General features: G+C 41.2%; 2 protein-coding genes across 3 annotated transcripts in view; both read right to left on the reverse strand.

Moving 5' to 3' along the window:
- Window positions 1–411: 411 nt before the first annotated feature.
- On the reverse strand, window positions 412–13,169 carry atp6v1g1 (ATPase H+ transporting V1 subunit G1). The gene is made up of 3 exons (XM_046317818.1): window positions 13,003–13,169; window positions 2,056–2,156; window positions 412–1,179 (listed from the first exon to the last, which is right to left on the reverse strand). The coding sequence occupies exons 1-3, from the start codon at window positions 13,082–13,084 to the stop codon at window positions 1,006–1,008; spliced, it is 357 nt and encodes a 118-aa protein (XP_046173774.1). The 5' UTR covers window positions 13,085–13,169; the 3' UTR covers window positions 412–1,005.
- Window positions 13,170–17,639: 4,470 nt separating this feature from the next.
- LOC124007109 (ceramide transfer protein-like) overlaps window positions 17,640–21,748 on the reverse strand; it is a 35,457-nt gene continuing 31,348 nt past the window's right edge. For both annotated transcript variants that reach the window (XM_046317422.1, XM_046317421.1), the window contains 6 exons: window positions 21,724–21,748; window positions 21,434–21,566; window positions 21,251–21,321; window positions 20,987–21,115; window positions 20,621–20,750; window positions 17,640–20,164 (listed from right to left, as the gene is read on the reverse strand). The exon at window positions 21,724–21,748 is cut by the window's right edge and continues 71 nt beyond it. In XM_046317422.1, coding sequence (XP_046173378.1) covers window positions 20,037–20,164; window positions 20,621–20,750; window positions 20,987–21,115; window positions 21,251–21,321; window positions 21,434–21,566; window positions 21,724–21,748 — 616 coding nt within the window. In that variant the 3' untranslated portion in view covers window positions 17,640–20,036. The remainder of the gene's footprint in view (window positions 20,165–20,620; window positions 20,751–20,986; window positions 21,116–21,250; window positions 21,322–21,433; window positions 21,567–21,723) is intronic.

Below are 21,748 nucleotides of genomic sequence, written 5' to 3' on the forward strand. Positions count from 1 at the left end.
CATCAGCAGCATTTTCTTTTCCATTAAATAAAAGATCCCAGAAATGTGCCATATGCACAAAAATCTTATTTCTCTCAAATGGTGTGCCCAAATAAAATCTGTTTACATCCAGTAGTGAGCATCTCCTTGCCAAGATAATCCATCCACCTGACAGGTGGCATATGAAGCTGAAACGGCATAATCATTACACAGGTGCACCTTGTGCTGGGTACAAAAGGCCACTAAAATCTGCAGTTGTCACAAGTTGGCAAGCATATAATTGGCATGCCGACTGCAGGAATGTCCACCAGAGCTATTGCCTGAGAATTGAATGTTCATTTCGTCATTTTAGAGAATTTGGTTGTTGAAATTGTTGCATTTATATTTTTGTTGAGTATAAATTCAGAAAACCACATATGGACATTTTAGCAATTGAGATTAAAGTCACCAGAACACTTTATTAAAGTTTCATAATGTCACTATGTCTAACAGAAGAATGTCCACTATACACACAATCTTATTTTCATAGCAGGAAAACATTTAAAACAAAACAGATTGATTTTCAAAAAAAAAATATTTTTGGGATAAAATTCTATTTAATTGGAATAAGTACTTTATTGGTCTCCACAAATAAGTCCACATAAATAAATATCACAATGCGACACATACACACTAACCATCACAGAAACGCATTGATACAGGACGCCAATAAGACAGAACCCACAGAGACATTGCACTGCATCAGACCAAAACAACCTCTGCCTGTTTCGATTAATCAATTGAGTCAATATGCTTTATTTTTGACTAGATAAATGTATAGCCTACCTATGTGAATCTTATACCCATCCGATGATTCAATTTCTGGAGAAAATAGACTTATGAATAGAGCATTCAAGTGAGCTGGCAGAGAAAGGAGTTTGCTCCATGGGTGTAGCAGATGTATCAATGAAGCACATAAACTGATGGCAGTGCAATGGAGGGTGTCACTGCTTCCTTAGTTTAAGAGATGGGGGGGGGGGGGGGGTTCTAACCAGCAAAACGGTAATTGGCATGGATCTCTGGCTTGATGTCACACACCATCTTCAGAAGATTGCCCAGCACCCCTTCGCGGTTCCGCTGGTAGCTAGTCTGGATGCTGCCCATCTTGCCCACCGTCTCTTTGTCCACCTCCACAGCAGAGTTACCATGAGATCCAAGAGCCTAATGGAGGAATGAGAGTGATTAAGGCCACCTTACAAGAGAAACCACTTCACAAACATACAGTGAGTATAAAGTAGGGCTGTGGCGGTCATGAAAGTTAACAGGTAACTCAGGCAAATGACTGCCAGTATAGTCACCCCCCCTTTTGACCTCCTTTTCCTCAGCAACCAGTGATCCGGGTCAACAGCATCAATGTAACAGTATAACTTTAGACCTTCCCTCGCCCATACCCGGACGCGAACCAGGGACCCTCTGCACACATCAACAACAGTCACCCCTCGAAGCATCGTAACCCATCGCTCCACAAAAGCCGCGGCCCTTGCAGAGCAAGGGGAACTACTACTTCAAGGATGTCACCGATTGAAACGCTATTTAGCGCGAACACCGCTAACTAGCTAGCCATTTCACATCCGTTACACATGTGCTCTGATCCTGGCTCTTCCCACAGAGAATTGCATGGCTGCTATGCTTGTGTAGCAAGCAAGTCAGCAGATTTCTAATCAATGGAAAATGAGAACGAAAGTACCTGTCAAGACAGGTATTATGTAATCGCATGGGATGATAAATAACTTGCAAGAAGTTTGTCTATTAGCAAAAGTTAATTGGTTGCTTTCCTTCTTCCTCCGTGCAGGCTCCGGTGATCTGAACCTCCTGCATCTTACACATTCAAACCTCTTCCCCTGCTCCCTAATAGCCACAGCTGTTCACTCTGTGCCGCCTCTCTCTCCATAACTCTGGTTAATAAAGTAGCAAAAACAATTAGCTTATCTGCTACTTCCCCCTCACTCTGATCGCTACCAACTACAGTTCCTTGACTAGGAAAGCATATGCCTCGTTTCTCCTTTGGCAATTCAAACAGTCTCCCCAGTGACTCACCGCAGCCTCCTTGGTCTTAAACTCCTTCTCCCTCTGCATACGGTACTGCTCAATCTCTGCCTGGGCTTCCTCCTTCGCCTGCTTCAGCCGACGGTTCTTACCTGATCAAAACACAAACAAATCTGCACTTAGTCTTCGTAAGTCAAATGCATTGGAGCAGACACTGAATTGCCAGTCCCATTAAGTCAACCATAACTATGCAGTTGGTTGTGTGCTTCCTGGCAACAGGGGAAGTGGGAAATGAGACTTAAACTGTGGTCGAATACCCATACTACAAGTTAATGTTAGTATACTGTAAACAAACTGCCCTTTCAGTTGAGCATACAAACGCTTCGCCTGCCTACCGGAAGTTGATGCTGTTGCTATGCAATATCTTGCTAGCATAACAAATGACTAGCTAGACATTTTACAACTTTGCGTGTGCCAGAGTGCGCTCTGGGTGTTTATAAATTCAGAGCATTGTCAGATTGGTCGTTTGCAAATTTAAGGTGTTTCACTCTCGGAGCCCACACTGGATGCTCTGGCTGAGGAGGAGGGTTGATTCGAGCGGTTGTCCTAACATAACTACTTCCAGACACAAATAAGAGAACACCTCACTGACTATTTTACTTGCCCTTGCTAAACTAATTAACGACATGAATTATCAAGTCAAACGTTGGGTAGTTAGATCGCATATAGTTCATATACTGGCCAAGTTTGTATTAGTAGCCAACTAACGTTAGGTAGCGAGCTAACCTACCGCCACATACTGCTGTATTGATATGCTATGTGGTTCGTACGGATAGCGTAGCTAACAAATTGTCAATGTTTAAGGTAACTTATTAGAAAAGTCATTACATTGCGCAACATTTGTCATAATTAGTTAAAGCAAATGAATTGGTATCCGCTCTCGGACATCAAATCTGAAAATAATGCGAAGCCATGCCCATTTTCTGCATTAAGGACCCTAAAAGCACAGAACGTGTCCACTGCTTGTACACTTCGTATTTTGGCGAATGTAGTACAACATCCGGGAACTTTTGGCATCTTTTTCTTATTAACAACAAATCAATACAAAAAGTACATGGAAAACATCATATATAAAATAATATACAAAAGGACATTTGGGCTAGGGGGTATAATTACACAAGGACCATACACACATAGAATTGATTATTTCTCTTAAAATAGTTCGATTTCTTTTTGCAAGGTAAAAAAAATGTGTTCGGTTTGTACATTTATATTTGTGAATATGACATTTGGCCTCAAGAACAGTAAAATTATCAAATTGTTCCAACTTAATTTCTATCATAAGTCTTTTTTAAATCCAAGCAGCACATCTCTCCATAATAATGTAAAATGTGTTCAATTATAAATCTACTGGATGTCTAGCCACAGATTCCTTACAATGTACAAAAATAAAAAAAGATACAACACTGTTTCTGGGTGGTAATTACACAAAGGTATAATTTTAATTCATGTTCTTTTTACTACTTCATATAGTGGTTGACAGGATAATATTTATGAATAACTTTAAAAAGAAACTTCCTTAAATTCTGTTAAGTAGGTATATGTGTGGCAATATCCAATCCCAACAGATATCAATAAAACTATTCCAATAAGGCATGACATAAGGTATAAATACAACATCCTGCTGAAATGAGGCTAGTATAGCTCTGTTGGACTAAAATAAAATAAAAATCTGATGAGTCAACAGGGTTAATGTTCTAAGGGTCAGGTCTTGACACGTTCCTGAACAATAAAGCAACACCCGAGGGAATGGCATCCAAATTAATTGCAAGATCTTTGGGATCTTGTAAAATAATAAGAATTCCTTATAGTTAAAGTAAAAGACACCAATATTCTAAAAACAAAGTATTTAAACAACATGTTCAGCGTATTCCATATAAACTCAGCAAAAAAAGAAACGTCCGCTCACTGTCAACTGCGTTTATTTTCAGCAAACTTAACATGTGTAAATATTTGTATGAACATAAACAAGTTCCACAGACATGTGACTAACAAACGCAATAATGTGTCCCTGAACAAAAGGGGGATCAAAATGAAAAGTCAGTATCTAATGTGGCCACCAGCTGCATTATGTACTGCAGTGCATCTCCTCATCCACTGCACCAGATTTGACAGTTCTTGCTGTGAGATGTTACCCCACTCTTCCACCAAGGCACCTGCAAGTTCCCAGAGATTTCTGGGGTGGGGTCCCAGACGTGCTCAATGGGATTGAGATCCGGGCCCTTCACTGGCCACGGCAGAACACTGACATTCCTGTCTTGCAGGAAATCAGCAGCAGAACGAGGCTGGCTGGTGGCATTGTCATGCTAGAGGGTCATGTCAGGATGAGCCTGCAGGTACAGTACCACATGAGGGAGGAGGTTCTTCCCTGTAATGCACAGCATTAAGATTTCCTGCAATGGCAACAAGCTCAGTGCGATGATGCTGTGACATACCACCCCAGACCATGGTGGACCCTCCATCTCCAAATGGATCCCACTCCAGAGTACAGGCCTCATTCCTTCGACAATAAACACATATCCGACCATCACCCCTGGTGAGACAAAACCGCGACTCGTCAGTGAAGAGCCATTTTTGCTAGTCCTGCAACAGTGGGTTTGTGCCCATAGGCAACCATGTTGCCGGTGAGGACCTGCATTACAACAGGCCTAAAAGCCCTCAATCCAGCCTCTCTCAGCCCATTGCGGAGAGTCTGAGCACTGAGCAGTTGTTGCCATCCTGTACCTGTCCCACAGGTGTGATGTTCGTATGTACCGATTGTGTGCAGGGGTTGTTACGTGGTCTGCCACTGCGAGAACGATCAGCTGTCCGTCCCGTCTCCCTGTAGTGCCGTCTTAGGTGTCTCACAGTATGCACATGGCAATTTATTGCCCTGGCCACATCTGCAGTCATCATGCCTCTTTGCAGCATGCCTAATACCCGCTAGCTGGCGCGAGCGTTGTGAAATATTTTTAAAAAATCTATGTTAATCAATTACTGCGCGCGTCTGCATTGCCAAGGGTCCTTTCTATTTCTGACGCAGATCGCACTGCAAGTCCTGCCTCTCCCATCTCCTCATTGGTTTATAGAAGCAGGCACCCATGTACCATCTGTTCATTGGTTATAACCACGTGGGTGATTGAAAGACGAACCGTTTCCCTGGTTGTCGTGGTAATACTATGAAAGTTTAGATGCCAATCACCATATAAGTTCAAAGATGAAAAAGCCTGGAAGGAGAGATGACTGGAAACAATTTGGTTGACTGTTTTATGAGGATTAATTGTCGGAGTAGAGGACCTTGTGCATTTCAGGTAAAATAACAACCTAATGTTTATATACCAGGACAAATTAACTAGCAACAGCACGATAGCTAAATAGGACAAATTAGCTAGCAAGTGCAAGCTAACTAGCTAAATTGCCATAAATATTTAATGCTTTTCAACCTGTCCCCAAATTACAGTCATTGGTTCAGAGTTTGTTTTAATATTTTAACCTGCGTGTCATGATCGCGTTTGGTGTAGGGGGACAAAATACATTTATGCACGATGGAACACTCGCACAGCCAGTTTGGGTTCCGTGTAAGGCACGTTCACGCAGATGAGAACCCTGGGCTTCTTTTTAGAAAGGTCTCTTCAGTGTCCTAAGTTTTCATAACTGTGACCTTACTTGCCTAAGATTTGTAAGCGGTTTGTGTCTTAACAACCGTTCCACAGGTGCATGTTCATTAACTGTTTATGATTCATTGAACAAGCATGGGAAACAGTGTTTAAAAGCCTTTACAATGAAGATCTGTGGAGTTATTTGGAATTTTACTAATTATCTGTTGGTCCTGAAAAAGGAACGTTTCTCTTTATAATATCTGTGTGGAGAAAATTATGCTTATAAATTAAGGACCATAACAAGAACACCTGCTGATGAAAATCAGAGTTTCCCTGGAACTTTGTCAATATTAAAATTGCAAACCAACATGAAGGTCACCAAAAGTAGACACATGGGGAATAGTCCCAGAAAGTTGAAAAGAATCTGGTCTCGCTCTTTGCTCATTTTTACCTTCAAGGTATAAAGACTAACATGCCGCTCTCTAGAGATATCTTTAAAAGGAAAAGCCCTAATAACCAAGGCATGTCCCTCTGTAGCCATTGATTTAGCTTCTGTTTTTTTATTTGAGGTTTAAAACTTAGTAAGCCTCTAGACTTCTGATCCTTAGTAATGAGTTATACCTAAATATACACTGCTCAAAAAAAAACACTAAAATAACATCCTAGATCTGAATGAATGAAATATTCTTATTAAATACTTTTTTCTTTACATAGTTGAATGTGTTGACAACAAAAATCACACAAAAATGATCAATGGAATTTAAATGTATCAACCCATGGAGGTCTGGATTTGGAGTCACACTCAAAATTAAAGTGGAAAACTACACTACAGGCTGATCCAACTTTGATGTAATGTCCTTAAAACAAGTCAAAACGAGGCTCAGTAGTGTGTGTGGCCTACACGTGCCTGTATGACCCCCCTACAATGCCTGGGCATGCTCCTGTTGGTCTCCTGAGAGATCTCCTCTCATACCTGGACTAAAGCATCCGCCAACTCCTGGACAGTCTGTGGTGCAACGTGGCGTTGGTGGATGGAGCAAGACATGATTTCCCAGATGCGCTCAATTGGATTCAGGTCTGGGGAACGGGCGGGCCAGTCCATAGCATCAATGCCTTCCTCTTACAGGAACTGCTGACACACTCCAGCCACATGAGGTCTAGCATTGTCTTGCATTAAGAGGAACCCAGGACCAACCGCACCAGCATATGATCTCACAAGGGGTCTGATGATCTCATCTCGGTACCTAATGGCAGTCAGGCTACCTCTGGCGAGCACATGGAGGGCTGTGCGGCCCCCCAAAGAAATGCCACGCTACACCATGACTGACCCACCGCCAAACCAGTCATGCTGGAGGATGTTGCAGGCAGCAGAACGTTCTCCACGGCATCTCCAGACTGTCACGTCTGTCACATGTGCTCAGTGTGAACCTGCTTTCATCTGTGAAGAGCACAGGGCGCCAGTGGTGAATTTGCCAATCTTGGTGTTCTCTGGCAAATGCCAAACGTCCTGCACAGTGTTGGGCTGTAAGCACAACCCCCACCTGTGGACATCGGGCCCCTCATACCACCCTCATGGAGTCGGTTTCTGACCGTTTGAGCAGACACATGCACATTTGTGGCCTGCTGGGGGTCATTTTGCAGGGCTCTGGCAGTGCTCCTCCTGCTCCTCCTTGCACAAAGGCAGAGGTAGCGGTCCTGCAGCTGGGTTGTTGCCCTCCTCCACGTCTCCTGATGTACTGGCCTGTCTCCTGGTAGCGCCTCCATGCTCTGGACACTACGCTGACAGACACAGCAAACCTTCTTGCCACAGCTTGCATTGATGTGGCATCCTGGATGAGCTGCACTACCTGAGCCACTTGTGTGAGTTGTAGACTCAGTCTCATGCTACCACTAGAGTGAAAGCACCACCAGCATTCAAAAGTGACCAAAACATCAGCCAGGAAGCATAGGAACTGAGAAGTGGTCTGTAGTCACCACCTGCAGAACCAATCCTTTATTGGGGGTGTCTTGCTAATTGCCTATAATTTCCACCTGTTGTCTATTCCATTTGCACAACAGCATGTGAAATGTATTGTCAATCAGTTTTGCTTCCTAAGTGGACAGTTTGATTTCACAGAAGTGTGATTGACTTGGAGTTACATTGTGTTGTTTAAGTGTTCCCTTTCTTTTTTTGAACAGTGCATGTTCTTCTTTCACTGGAATACCATAAGATGAGGGTGTCACAATCCTTGACAGCCATGAGTTCACATTTATTCATGTTAAGACATAGAATCCTTTTCCAAAGCATCTGGTCTATCACATTGATCGATAAGGTAATCTCACTAGAGTCTTTCAGAAAAAATAAATAAGAGTAACATTGTCAGCCAACTGGCTTATAATAATTTCTTTACCAGCTATGGAAATACCTTGTACAGGATTATTACTAAGCATTTGTAAGAAGTTGGGTGATTCATAAAAATATATGCGGTGAGAGAACAACCTTGCTTAATTCCTCTATTAAAAACTTAAATCTAGGTGAGGTGCCATGTTTCAGTTTGATAGAGCGTTTACAATTTGTATAGACTATAGAGTCTTAGTCTTAAAATCCTCAGAGCCACATTTCTCAAGGGAGTGGAAGATAAACTAAATGCTCCACTGTCAAATGCTTTATAAAAACATGAAGCTATGCTCAGTTATTAATAACCTCTTGAATCTAGGGGGCACTATTTTCATTTTTGGAAAAACAACGTTCCCAAAGTAAACAGGCTATTTTGTCAGGACAAGATGCTAGAATATGCATATAATTGACAGCTTAGGATAGAAAACTCTAAAGTTTCCAAAACTGTAAAAATATTGTCTGTGAGTATAACAGAACTGATATTGCAGGCGAAAGCCTGAGAAAAGAGTCCCTGATTGGATTTATTTAGAAACCTCTGCGTTCCTATGCGTCCCTATTGAGCAGTGAATGAGAGATCAACCAGATTCCTTTTTCTATGGCTTCCCGAATGGGTCTAGTGTTACAATACATAGTTTCAGGCTTTTATTTTGAAAAATTTGCCTGAACGTCAACATTGCGTCAGTGGTCAGCTCAAGTCTCTGAGTGTTTTGTGCGTAAGGGACAAATGTGGCCATTGTTTCTCTCTTTCCTACTAAGAAGCCATCTGTCCAGGTTGATATATTATCGAATAGATATTTGAAAAACACCTTGAGGATTGATTATAAACAACGTTTGCCATGTTTCAGTCGATATTATGGAGCTAATTTGGAATATTTTTCAGCGTTGTCGTGACCGCAATTTTTGGTCGCTTTCTCAGCCAAATGTGAAGAACTAACGGAGCTATTTTTGCCTACAAAAATAATATTTTTGGAAAAAAAGGAACATTTGCTATCTAACTGGGAGTCTTGAGTGAAAACATCCGAAGCTCAAAGGTAAACAATTTAATTTGATTGCTTTTCTGATTTGTGACCAGGTTGCCTGCTGCTTGCTAGGCATAATGCTATGCTAGGCTATCGATAAACTTAAACAAATGCTTGTCTTGCTTTGGCTGTAAAGCATATTTTCAAAATCGGAGATGACAGAGTGATTAACAAAAGGCTAAGCTGTGTTTCAATATATTTCACTTCTGATTTCATGAATATTTTCTAGTAATATTTATGTCCGTTGCATTATGCTAATTAGTGTCAGTTGATGATTATACTCCTGGATCCGGGATGGGTAGTTACAAGAGGTTGTTTAAGGCTAGAGTAGTCAATTATGTGTAATACTAGTCAGATATTGTTAGAAATATATCGGTTCCTCATAAAGCCAGATTGTGTTTCAATGATTGCATCCAGGAGTTCTTGAAGTATTTTTGCAAGTAGTAAATGTAATATTTTAATAATAACTAAAGACAAATTGGACGCCAGCTATCGATGAGCAGCAGTTATTTTTTAGGCTTAGGTACCGGTGTTATTAACCCCTGATTCATTGTAGGAGGGAGAACATTGTTTTAACACCTTAAAAAGACTTCAAGTAGGAAGGGAGCTACTTGTTCAGAAAATAAGTTGTATAATTCTGCCCTAATTCTATCAATATCTGGGGATTTACTGTTCTTTAGATGTTTGACAGCCTCGATAATCTCTTCAACTATGATGGGTTAATCTCACAGTTTAGATTCTGAATCACTGAGTTAGCATTATTCAGGGAGACAAAAAACATCTGGATTCCTGACAGTACATAGAGCAATACAATTTTCAGAAGAAATTGCTACAGTAGTTAACGATTAATTTTTGGTCATCTGTAACAAAATGCTTAAATTATGGATAGTGTTATTTGTAGAGTGACATTTCTCATGTCTAAAGAAATAGGATGAATTCTTTCTCCCTCAAGCCATTTTTCCCTAGATCTAATAAAAGGCTTCTTCTGCTTTTAATATATAAATAAAATGCAGTTTATTTTGTAACTCAGTTCCATGTCCTCTTCCCGACAGGCTGGCTGGGGACCTCTGAGAAAAGGGAAGTTAAATGATCACCTTTTCCTTCTCAGCTCTTCTGGTCTTAGAAAATATGGTAGTAATCTTGCTAAGGTATTTGGTCATTTCAAATGTAAAGAGCTCCCAGTTCGTGCAAGATCTCGCCACAAGCTCTCTCCCAAAAGTGCGAGAGCAGATCTTTAACCTCAAACTTAACTATATCATTATTTAATAAGGAGCCATTTAGCTTCCAGTAGGATGCTCTACCAAGTGTAGTATCAGGGGTAAATACTTTAACATCAATATAAAATGTCCCTATGGTCTGAGTAGTACAAATATGTGTATCAAAACACTCAACATCAATCCATTTCGACAGAAGACAAATCTATTCTGGACTGTGTGGAACCTGTTTTGTTACTCCAAGTGAATGATCTGTCTGCCGGAAACCTATCTCTCCATATATTCCCATAAAAAGTATTAAACCCAAATTCTGATTGTTTGGCCTACTTGAATTATCTATAGTAATATTAAAGTCCTCTCCTATCAACGATAACAAATTGGAAAATGTAGAAAAACAAATTCAGTTTGTTTCTCTAAAGATTCAAGAATCTCATCATTCTCATGTTTGGCGTTGTACCCGTAGAAGTTGACAGTAATGAGCATAATGTCATTGTAACTGATCACAAGACAAATAGTGACCAAAGGGGTCACAGTCCAAGTGTAGAATATTACCAAAGGTATTTTTCATTATAATGACCCCAGTGGAGCGTTCAGAGCCACGAGAAAGCCAAATATCGTTGCCCCAATGTGACTTCCAGAAGTTGACATCAGCCGAAATTGAGTGAGACTCTTGGGGGGGGGGGGGGGGGGGGGGAATAAATTAAATCTGTTCAGAAAATTGTTCAAAACCGAAAAAAGTGTTTTCTGCAATAAGAGAGAATAAAAACCCTCTTTAGTGTCATCACAGACAATTCTGATAAATAAAAATGTACACCGTTTAAAAGTTTGGGGACATTTAGAAAAGTATTTTTTGTTAAAGCAAATTTGTCCATTAAAATAACATCAAATTGATCAGAAATACCATGTAGACGTTAATGTAGTAAATTACTATTGTAGCTGGAAACGGCTGTTGTAATTTTCTCATGGAATGTCTACACAGGCCCATTATCAGCAACCATCACTCCTGCGTTCCAATGGCACCTTGTGTTAGTTTATCATTTTAAAAGGCTAATTGATCATTAGAAAACCCTTTTGCATAGCTGAAAACACTTGTTCTGATTAAAGAAGCAATTACAACTGGCCTTCTTTAGATTAGTTGAGGAACTGGAGCATCAGCATTTGTGGGTTCGATTACAGGCTCATAATGACCAGAAACAAAGAACTTTCTTCTGAAACTCATCAGTCTATTCTTGTTCTGAGAAATTATGGCTATTCCATGCGAGAAATTGCCAAGAAACGGAAGATCTCGTACAACGCTGTGTACTAGTCCCTTCACAGAACAGCATGAACTGGCTCTAACCAGAATAGAAAGAGTGGGAGGCCCCGGTGCACAACTGAGCAAGACGACAAGTACATTAGTGTCTAGTTTGACAAACAGACACCTTACAAGTCATCAACTGGCAGCTTCATTACATAGTACCTGCAAAACACAAGTCTCAATGTCAACAGTAAAGAGGAGACTCCAGGATGCTGGCCTTCTGGGGACCCATACCAAATCTTTTCAGTCTCCTAAGGGGAAAAAGTTGTCATGCCTTCTTCACAACGGTCTTGGTTTGTTTGGACCATTATAGTTATTTGGTGATGTGGACACCAAGGAACTTGAAGCTCTCGACCCGCTCCACTACAGCCCTGTCGATGTGAATGGTTAACTTGCACAGCTATCACTCCGGTGTTTAATTGCTAAATTGTAATTATTTCACCACTATGGCCTATTTATTGCCTTACTTCCCTAATTTTACCTCATTTGCACACACAGTTTATATAATTTTCTATTGTGTTATTGACTGTATGTATGTTTATTCCATGTGTAACTCTGTGTTGTTGTTTGTGTCGCACTGCTTTGCTTTATCGTGGCCAGGTCGCAGTTGTAAATGAGAACTTGTTCTCAACTTGCCTACCCGGTTAAATAAACGTGAAAAAAAAATGGGGGTCTGTTCACCCCGCCTTTTCCTGTAGTCCACGATCCGGTACACCAAAATGCAATGACACGGTCGGTGTGATCTAAGCGTTAGGTCTGACAGGCCTCTTGCCGGGTTCTTGAGAGCTAGGCCTATGGTAAGTGTGAGATCAGATGATATCTACGAATCTGTGTTTTTCCCAAGATAATTTAATAAGGGGACAGTATAGGTGAGTTACCCTACACACCGCTTGCTGTCGCTTAATTGCCACCACTATGGATTACTACGGATTATGGATTACTTACTAGCTCAGTTGTGTATGATATGGAACAGCCAGCCAATGCCAATTGTAAAAAAATAAATACATAAAAACACAGCACTAGGCCCATTTGGTTGGCATCCATCATGTGCACGACACCCTTGAGTATAGACATTTACTAGAAATAACAGTAGCTAACAGTTACTGCAGGTGGCAATAATTAGCTAAAAAACAAACCAGAGACCTTGACAATTAGCCAGTTAGTATTTTTTTTAACCTGCTGGTAGCCAATTTAGCCATGTTGCTAGCTAGTTAGCTTGGATTGAATAAGGCTTTGTATGCCTTGCCATCTCCACATTCTGCCGTTACCCAATCAATTAATTTATTCCTATCTAATCTGGGGTATATTCGATTGATCAAATGTTTGTTGTGCCATTAGCTAGCTAACGTTACCTTCCAGCAAAATGTTAGCCAATCAAGCTAAAGTCAGATAGTTAACAGCTATCCAGCTAGTTTAGCTTACATAAACCGTTGAATATCAGATTTTAACTTACGTTTACGGGCTTCTGCTACCTTTTCTGCAGCTCGTTTTTCAGCTTGCAGTAGCTGCTGGATACCTTGGGACTGGCTAGCCATTATTCGGTTAGGAGAGAGAGAGAGAGGTCTAGATGGAAAAGAAGATGGTCTGTGTTTGCAGAGGTCGCTGAATTTACTGCAGTCAGCTGACAACGCGTCATACCTTTGTCACGCTCAAACCACGTGACTGGGAGTGCGGTCGATTTGCCTCGCGGCGTATCCGAGATGCACCCCGCAGCAGCCTGTGACTAAATCTAGCCTTGTCACTAAAACCAATACTATAACCATATACTGACCGTGGTTAAACCCTACCACATACATGTGAACACTATCTTTTCTTTCCTAGATTCCTTTCTATCTTTCCTTTCCTCACATAGCTTCCTTTCAGCGCTCCCTTTCCTTTCCTCCCTTCCTCCTGACGGTGGTTAAACCCTACCACATACATGTGAACACTCTTTTCTTTCCTAGATTCCTTTCTATCTTTCCTTTCCTTACATAGCTTCCTTTCAGCGCTCCCTTTCCTTTCCTCCCTTCCTTTCTCCTGACTGTGGTTAATCCCTACAACATTCATGTGAACTCTTTTACTTTACTAGATTCCTTTCCTAGCTCCCTTTCTTTTCCTTCTTTCTAGCTTCATTTCTTGACTTCCTTTCCTTCTTACTTTCCTCTCTACTACCTGTTGTTAATCCTAGGAAAGGAGGAAATGAAAGGGCGCAAGGAAAGGAGGAAAAGGAGCAAGTAAAGGGAGCTAGGAAAGGAGATAAAAGAAGATAGGAAAGGAAGATGGGGAAGGAGAGGAAATTGAGGTCGGGTAGGAAAGGAAGCTATGAAAGGAGGATAGGAAAGGGAGAGATGAAAGGAGTAAAATGAAGGCATCTATGAAAGGAGGAAAGAAATCTAGGAAAGGAGAAAAGGAATCAAGGAAAGAAAAGGAAGAGTTCAAATGTATGTGGTAGGATGTATGTGGTCTTTACCATGGCCAGTAAAGAGGAATGTAAAGGATGAAGGAAAGAAAGTTACTGTAAAGGAAGCTAGGAAAGGAGGAAAATAAGGAGTGAGGAAAGGAGTAAAGGAATCTAGGAAAGGGGCTGCAGCTGGATACTGTAGACATCCCTTCAGTGGGTGCAGGTGCCATATTACATCAGTTTGGGGCAGAACAATGTAGCCTGAGTAACACACATTGTTCCAACAATATTTCCCTCGACTTTCTTTAGCATAAAATGTTTATGTTCACATTTTCTTCAGGGAGGGTGAAGAACTCGAAGCCTGAAGCAGGCAATGTGATGCTGAAATGTTGGTGGTTCACCCAATACATTTCTGGGAGCATAGTGTGTGACTCTTTATTTGTATAGCCTACAGTTTACGTTCAGTTTGTCAGCTCATGACTTTTACAAGCCTGAAAAAACAGACCGATGGTGATAAAGCCTGGAAACGAAGGGATATATTCCCATTGGTAGAGACAGGATTAACTTAATTATTTCATATTTGACATCATTTCAATTTCTTTGATTAATAACAACAATTTTAGCTGTGTAATGGAACTAACGGAATAGTCCCAAAAGTGCAAACTCCAATGTATATCAAGCACACTTAAAATACTTTAAAGTATAGACATATTATCTGACCTAGAGTGCCTTCATAAAGTATTCAGACCCCTTGCCTTTTTCCACATTTTGTTAGGTTACAGCCTTATTCTAATATTGATTAAATAGGTTTTTTTCTCCCCATCAATCTACACACAATACCCCATAATGACAAAGCAAAAACAGGTTTAGAAATGTTTGCTCATTTATAAAAAAAAAAAAAAAACAGAACTATGACATTTACATAAGCATTCAGACTCAGTACTTTGTTGAAGCACCTTTGGCAGCAATTACAGCCTCGAGTCTTCTTAGGTATGATGCTACAAGCTTAGCACACCTGTATTTGGAGAGTTTCTTCCATTCTTCTCTGCAGATCCTCTCAAGCTCTGGGGAGTGTTACTACACAGCTATTATCAGGCCTCTCCAGAGATGTTTGATCAGGTTCAAATCCGGGATCTGGCTGGGCCACTCAAGGACATTCAGCGACTTGTCCCGAAGCTTCTCCTGCATCGTCTTGGCTGTGTGCTTAGGATCATTGTCCTGTTGGAAGGTGAGCGCTCTGAAGCAGGTTTTCAAGGATCTCTCTGCACTTTGCTCTGTTCATCTTTGCCTCGATCCTGACAAGTCTCCTAGTCCCTGCCGCTGAAAAACATCCCCACAGCATGATGGTGCCACCACCATGCTTCACTGTAGGGATGGTGCCAGGTTTCCTCCAGACATGACGCTTGGCATTCAGGCCAAAGTGTTGAATCTTGGTTTCATCAGACTAGAAAATATTGTTTCTCATGGTCTGAGAGTCTTTAGGTGCCTTTTGGAAAACTCCAAGTGGGCTGTCATGTGCCTTTTACTGATGAGTGGCTTCCTTCTGACCACTCTATCATAAAGTCCTAATTGTTAGAGTGCTGCAGAGATGGTTGTCCTTCTGGAAGGTTCTCCCATCTCCACAGAAGTACTCTAGAACTCTGTCAGAGTGACCGGGCGGCCAGCTCTCGGAAGAGTCTTGGTGGTTTCAAACTTCTTCCATTTAAGAATGATGGAGGCCACTGTGTTCTTAGGGACCTTCAATGCTGCAGAAATGTTTTGGTACCCTTCCCCAGATCTGTGCCTCGACACAATCCTGTCTCGGAGCTCTACGGACAATTCCTTTAGTCATGGCTTGGTTTTTGCTCTGACATGCATTGTCAACTGTGGGATCTAATATAGGACAGGCGTGTGCCTTTCCAAATCATGTCCAATCAATTGAATTTACCAAAGGTGGACTCCAATCAAGTTGTAGAAACAGCTCAAGGATGATCAATGGCTCAATTTCAAGTCTCATAGCAAAGGGTCTGAATACTTATGTAAATAAGGGATTTCTTTTTTTATTTTTATTATACATTTGCAAACATTTCTAAAAACCTGTTTTTGCTTTGTCATTATAGCATATTATGTGTAGATTGATGAGGAAAACAATTAATTTTAGAATGTTGTAACATAAAATGTTGAACAAGGAGTCTCAATACTTTCTGAATGCACTACATGGGCAGAGAATCACGGGACAGTCATCTTTCCATGGAAAAGTCCTTCCTAAATAGGCCTATGATTAGGCTATAGTTTACTACATTGCCTAGAAATAGGCCTAAATATTGGTCACCCATATTTCTGTCTGAAAATCTTCCACTCCTAAAAAGGTAGGTTATAAAAATAGCTCAAGAGAAAGTGCAAGTCTCTCCAACTCTGCTCTCTTCAAACTACATCTAGCATATTGGCTGATATTGCCCAGTAATACAATGTAGTTATTTTTTGCACATTTGATATTGCTTATAGGGCACAACATTGCTGGGACCATGGCTGGCAAGTGAGCTGTGTCAAATACACCTAAAATAACATTGCTGGACAACAGTTGGGACCAGTTCTTGCAGAAGCGAGTTGGACAGAAAGCTAGCGAGTGCGGGCAGGATGAAGAAATCTTCCCGCACAGACTTTTACTGTGCACCATGACAGTGAAACCTGTAATGTTAGAGCTGTTTATTACTGTGTCACCGTGAAAAGTAGAGAATTAGCTAGGGAAACTGACAGATCAGTAACGTTACATTGGCATACTGAGTAACAACTCACACTGCACTGAAAAAAACATCAGAATATCAAATCTTCAATCGTTTGATTCAGATCTAGTTTGAGGCAGAAATAATAGCAAATATAAGCCAACTTTTGGCCAGCTCTTTCTCTAACAGTACATCAACTGGCGATAGCTTGCCAAGTTTATTTACTTTTGAAACGTGACAACAAAAAAGCTACAAAACATCCATACAAACAACAGCTGTTAGACAGCAATAATCACCATCTGACAGATAAGAGGCTAGAGCTGACCTGGCTGTGGTAGCTTCTCACTAGTGTAGCTTATTCCTTCACCTCAGTCAAGAGTGGAAGAAACATTAGCTAAAGTTACATGTCAGTTACAATACTAGCTCAGCACTGCAAACACTAGTTTAGTTATTTTATTCTGTTAAGTTAAACAGCAGTTACCTTGCCAGCTACATCAGTCAACTACAGAGTAGCATGTTTCTGTTCTTTTTACATCTCGTGAAAGAGTGCAGTGCTCTTCCGTTCTGGTCCAGCCAGCCTTCCAAAAGCTTTGCCTTCAGGTGTCCGTGTGGTCCTTAAATCCAGTCGGTTAAACACTCAGTCTAACACGAACAGTCTACCCGACCGCCGGTCCCAAATCACATTCCAATGATAGAACTGGGGGAGACAAAAATGCAATTTCAGAATGTGTGTGTGTGTGGGCATGTCCCCAGTGAGTTGCCACCCTGGCAGTAAAAACCATGAGCTCACACACACACACACACACACACACACACACACACACACACACACACACACACACACACACACACACACACACACACACACACACACACACACACACACACACACACACACACACACACACACACACACACGTGTGTTTACCACCACCATTTATTTGCACCTAGTTGTCTGTCGTGTAATTGCCTGAATATTACCAGACTATAAGATACACCCAAATTGGCTCCAACAATAGAAATTTACTTTATTTATTGGAAAATGACAAGGTTTCATGATTGCAATAAAATAAATTACAAAGTAGCTCGCTAGTGACCTATTGATTGTTGGGACGCTTGGCCTTACAGCTTGTGTTGGAATCCATGTCACTGTCAACTGGTTTTCTACTCAAATGTATTTAGTCACAAAAACAAACACTAATGCAATATGTTTCCAATCAAAACCCTGACTGTTTGGCATTCTGCACAATTAGTGAAATCCTGAGTTTTGAGAACCTGAGAGAAGAGGGAAAACAATGATTCAAAGCACACCAGACTGGAGAAATGTCAAACTTTTCTTTCTAAAACAGGACTACATAAGCGCCAGAATTTCACAGTACAGTTAAGTCAATCCCAACAGCTTTAGTGTGAACACTTTTATTTACACGATTTTCCAAACATTTTACATTCAGTGCAAATGTATCTTCATTCGTAGGAGAGGGACATCTTTATTGCGACAGTTTGCGAGACCCACATTATGCTGATTCCAGGACTAAAATGTATGTAGAACATGCTTTTAGTCCAGAAGTCGGCTCAATCTGAGTCTGGGAAACCAGCCTATAAAGTGTCTTTCTAACCAGGTATTTCTCCACGTGGCTTTATACATTAGTCTAGAAATAACTTATTGGACTTCTTCACAAAGGGGTGAACATAATTTAAAATCACTTGACCAAATCAAGGATCAGTTGGAATGAAAGCCAGCATACAGGCCACACCATCATCCTCTAAGGATTTGAACCAATCTCTCCATTGGACAGAACAGTTGATTGGCATATAGCTCCTCCTCTGATTGCAATATCACAATGTTTGAACTAAAAAGGGGGTTATGAAATGAATTAGTCATCGTATTAACCCCTTAGTTCATATAAATAGGTAGTCTATCTGAAATTAAAAGACAAGTCTTCACTATGTGGAGACCATCATTGTTTTGACCTGAAGTACCCAGCAGGCGACAAAGCATCAGTCTGCTGTAAAATGTAGAAACTGTCTAAACAGAGGGCAGAGTGTCTGGGGTTTTTCCCGCTCCTCCCTTGATTAATTAAGGTCACTAATTAGTAAAGAACTCCTCACCTGGTCCTCTAGGTCTTATTTGAAAGGAAAAAAACAAAGACCTGCAGACACTAGGCCCTCCATGGAATGAGTTTGCTACCTATGCCTTGCTTAAAAAGGACCTCCTTACTTCTTCCCTTCCTACTAATAACTGCTCTGACATCATCCGGATTGGTTAAGTACGGGTCAAGTTTAAGATTCCCACTCAGTCATATCAGGGATCGTCAGGAGAGAAAGGGACGGTAATCAGGTATTGGAACTAGGCCCTTGGCACGTCTCTAGTGATTTCATATGGGTGTAATGTCTATCAGCACCCTCTCCCCTACCCAAAACGTATTGTATTATCTCCCCCAGTCTAAGGCATAGAGTCAATTCAGTCACAAAAAGCATTTGCAAACATTTTTACAGCTGGCTGTGAAGCAGAAATGGTTGTTGACATTATATACAGTTATAATCCAGATATCTAAAATCCCAAATCAAAATTGTGTTATAGTATAACACTGAAACCCAAGTACAACCCCAAAATAAAGAAATGTGAAGATTTAATACATTTCCAACATTTGAAAATAAAATAACTTTTAGCCTTGTCCCTCCATCAGCACCAGCAAAGTAGTGTTTTCATCAGAGAGACAGAAGAAAATGTCATAGGGGTCATAGTTCAATGACAGCCCTCTGGAATTTTGTCGTTTTTTTGTTTCTTACAAACAAGACGATCATTCTGGAAAAAAGGCGATCTGATTTAGTTGTACTAAGAAAATTAGCAGCATGAGAATAAGCTGTAACACCACTGATTATTATAAAAAGCTAAATCAACAGAAAATCGGAACAAACTCCATCTCTTAAAAAAGGACTACAAAAAGCAGGACTAAAATAGAGTAATGTTTTGTCTTCCAGTCTTAAACTGCTTTCTTATAAATTTCTTATAACACAAACGTACATTTATATATTAATATCTCTCACAATTGACATAGGTCTTTCTGCATTAGCTAATGAAACTAGCATGGGAGCTAGCATAAGAACTAGCATGAGAATTAGCGAAGGACCTAGCATAAGACCTGGCATAGGAAACTAGCATGAGAGCTAGTATAGGAAGCTAGCATGAGGTATAGAATGGGAAACTAGCATTGAAGCTAGCATGAGGCCTTATATTGAAGCTAGCTGAAGACCTAGCAAGAGAGCTTGCATGGAAGCTAGTCTGAAAAGGCCTAGCTGTACCCTAGCACTTAGCATGATGGCTAGCTAGAGTTGGGTTGAAATGGTACTCAATGTTCGGAACAGTCTGTTGTGTGGACAGGGGTGCTGCGAGTCCTGTGAGACTCAGAAGAGGATAGGTTTCCCGGCTGTCTTCTCCTGGACATAGCTGGTGAAGCGTTTGAGGAACTTGGGGTACTCCCTCTTGGCCACAGCCCTCAGAACTGAGGCAGGAGCCCAGCCTCCTGGGTTCACTGTGACAGACAGGGAGAGAAAATGCACGTTACACAGGATATCACAGAGAACAGTTTAATTCACAACACCTTCATATTTAATTAGAGCTGTCAAACTATAAAGAATCGAGTTAATCACATGGTTTTCTGTGGTTAACTACTTGCCGCAGTACAAATATCTCCTATAGTCACCCCTGGTGGAGTGGGTGCGTACAGCGTCACCGCGGGGAGGCAGGAATAGCTAGTAGTAGGCTAGCTTGCCTCTGCACTTGTTGGCTTGCCTAACATTCACTAACCCTATAACATTAACCCGGACCCTAACCTTATTATTCTGAAAAGGAAGTCACTCAAATCCTGATTGAAGAATACGTAGTTACTGACAATGTACTACATGGCCATTGTAATACTGCTTATTTTGTCCGTTCTAGCATGGCCATCTCTAGTGCCTATTTAGAGCGGTTGAAGAGATGAGCTCACCATTGGCGACGTAGGTGATTTTACAGGTAAGGTTGTCTCTGCTGATCTCTCGGTCGCCCTCTGGTGGGCTAACCAGGGTCTGGCATATCATGGCAATGTTGATTTTGGCACGAACACACCTGTTGGTGGGCTGCAGGGCGACAATGACATGGAGGAAGATCAATTACAAGCATAGGAGATTCTTACCAAGTTGAATATTTTAATTAACCATCATTTTGTTATCATTGTTTGAGTTGTCTCACCGAGACACAAATATTTATTGCCAGAGGGACCTGGTCAAAGACGGACCTGAATAAGTGTTTAACTAATCAATACAACACCCCAAAAATCTTGGAGCTCATAAGTGGTAGGATGGAGTCAAATGACCTGGGCGTTGTCGTGGTCCACAGAGAAGTTGCAGACCAGCCAGGTGTCTGGGTCGTTCTCGTTATTAGCCAGGATCTTCCTCATAGCAGACAAGTACAGCACGTCTCTCTGGGATGCTGGCCACACCCTCTGCAATACAGTTCACATGTATGCTGCGTTACATCACAAGTCTTCAGGTTTTGGCTTTGTCTCCTTCCTTTAAAAACACAATCTTTTCTCAGAGCCCATAGATTGTGTGTGTGTGTTTTACACGTTCCCTCTTACCTTGTGTGTCTGATAGACGATTACAGCGTTGTCCGATAACATCTCCACAACGTTGAAGTTCTCAATGGTGGCTGAATGAATGAAAAGAGAGACGGACAGAGAAACAGATTAGAACATGTCCACTAAAAATAAGGAACAAGAAATGACAGAATTTAATGTTTACAATGTTCAGATGAGACTTACTCTCCCAGTCGTTGCGTACGTTCGTGTCCCAGAAGTAGTGACACAACTCATGTCCCGTGACTCCCTTCACAGAATGGGTGGCCTTCAGTGGGTCCAGGACAATACCATTCTCCTCTACCTCCCTCCTGTACACCTACACAAAACAGAGAGGGGTACCGTGGTTACTATTTTACTTCAACTATGGGATTGAAGACAGAATGGCTTAGTTGAAGTGCTGGCAACACAAAGGTTCTTTCTTTCACATAAGGCACATGCATAAATCAAATCACTCCTCTCTCCTTTCCCCCTACCTTCATCTCCCCCTCCTCCACCACC

The sequence above is a fragment of the Oncorhynchus gorbuscha genome, linkage group LG20, assembly GCF_021184085.1.
Source record: "Oncorhynchus gorbuscha isolate QuinsamMale2020 ecotype Even-year linkage group LG20, OgorEven_v1.0, whole genome shotgun sequence".
Classification (NCBI taxonomy): domain Eukaryota; kingdom Metazoa; phylum Chordata; class Actinopteri; order Salmoniformes; family Salmonidae; genus Oncorhynchus; species Oncorhynchus gorbuscha.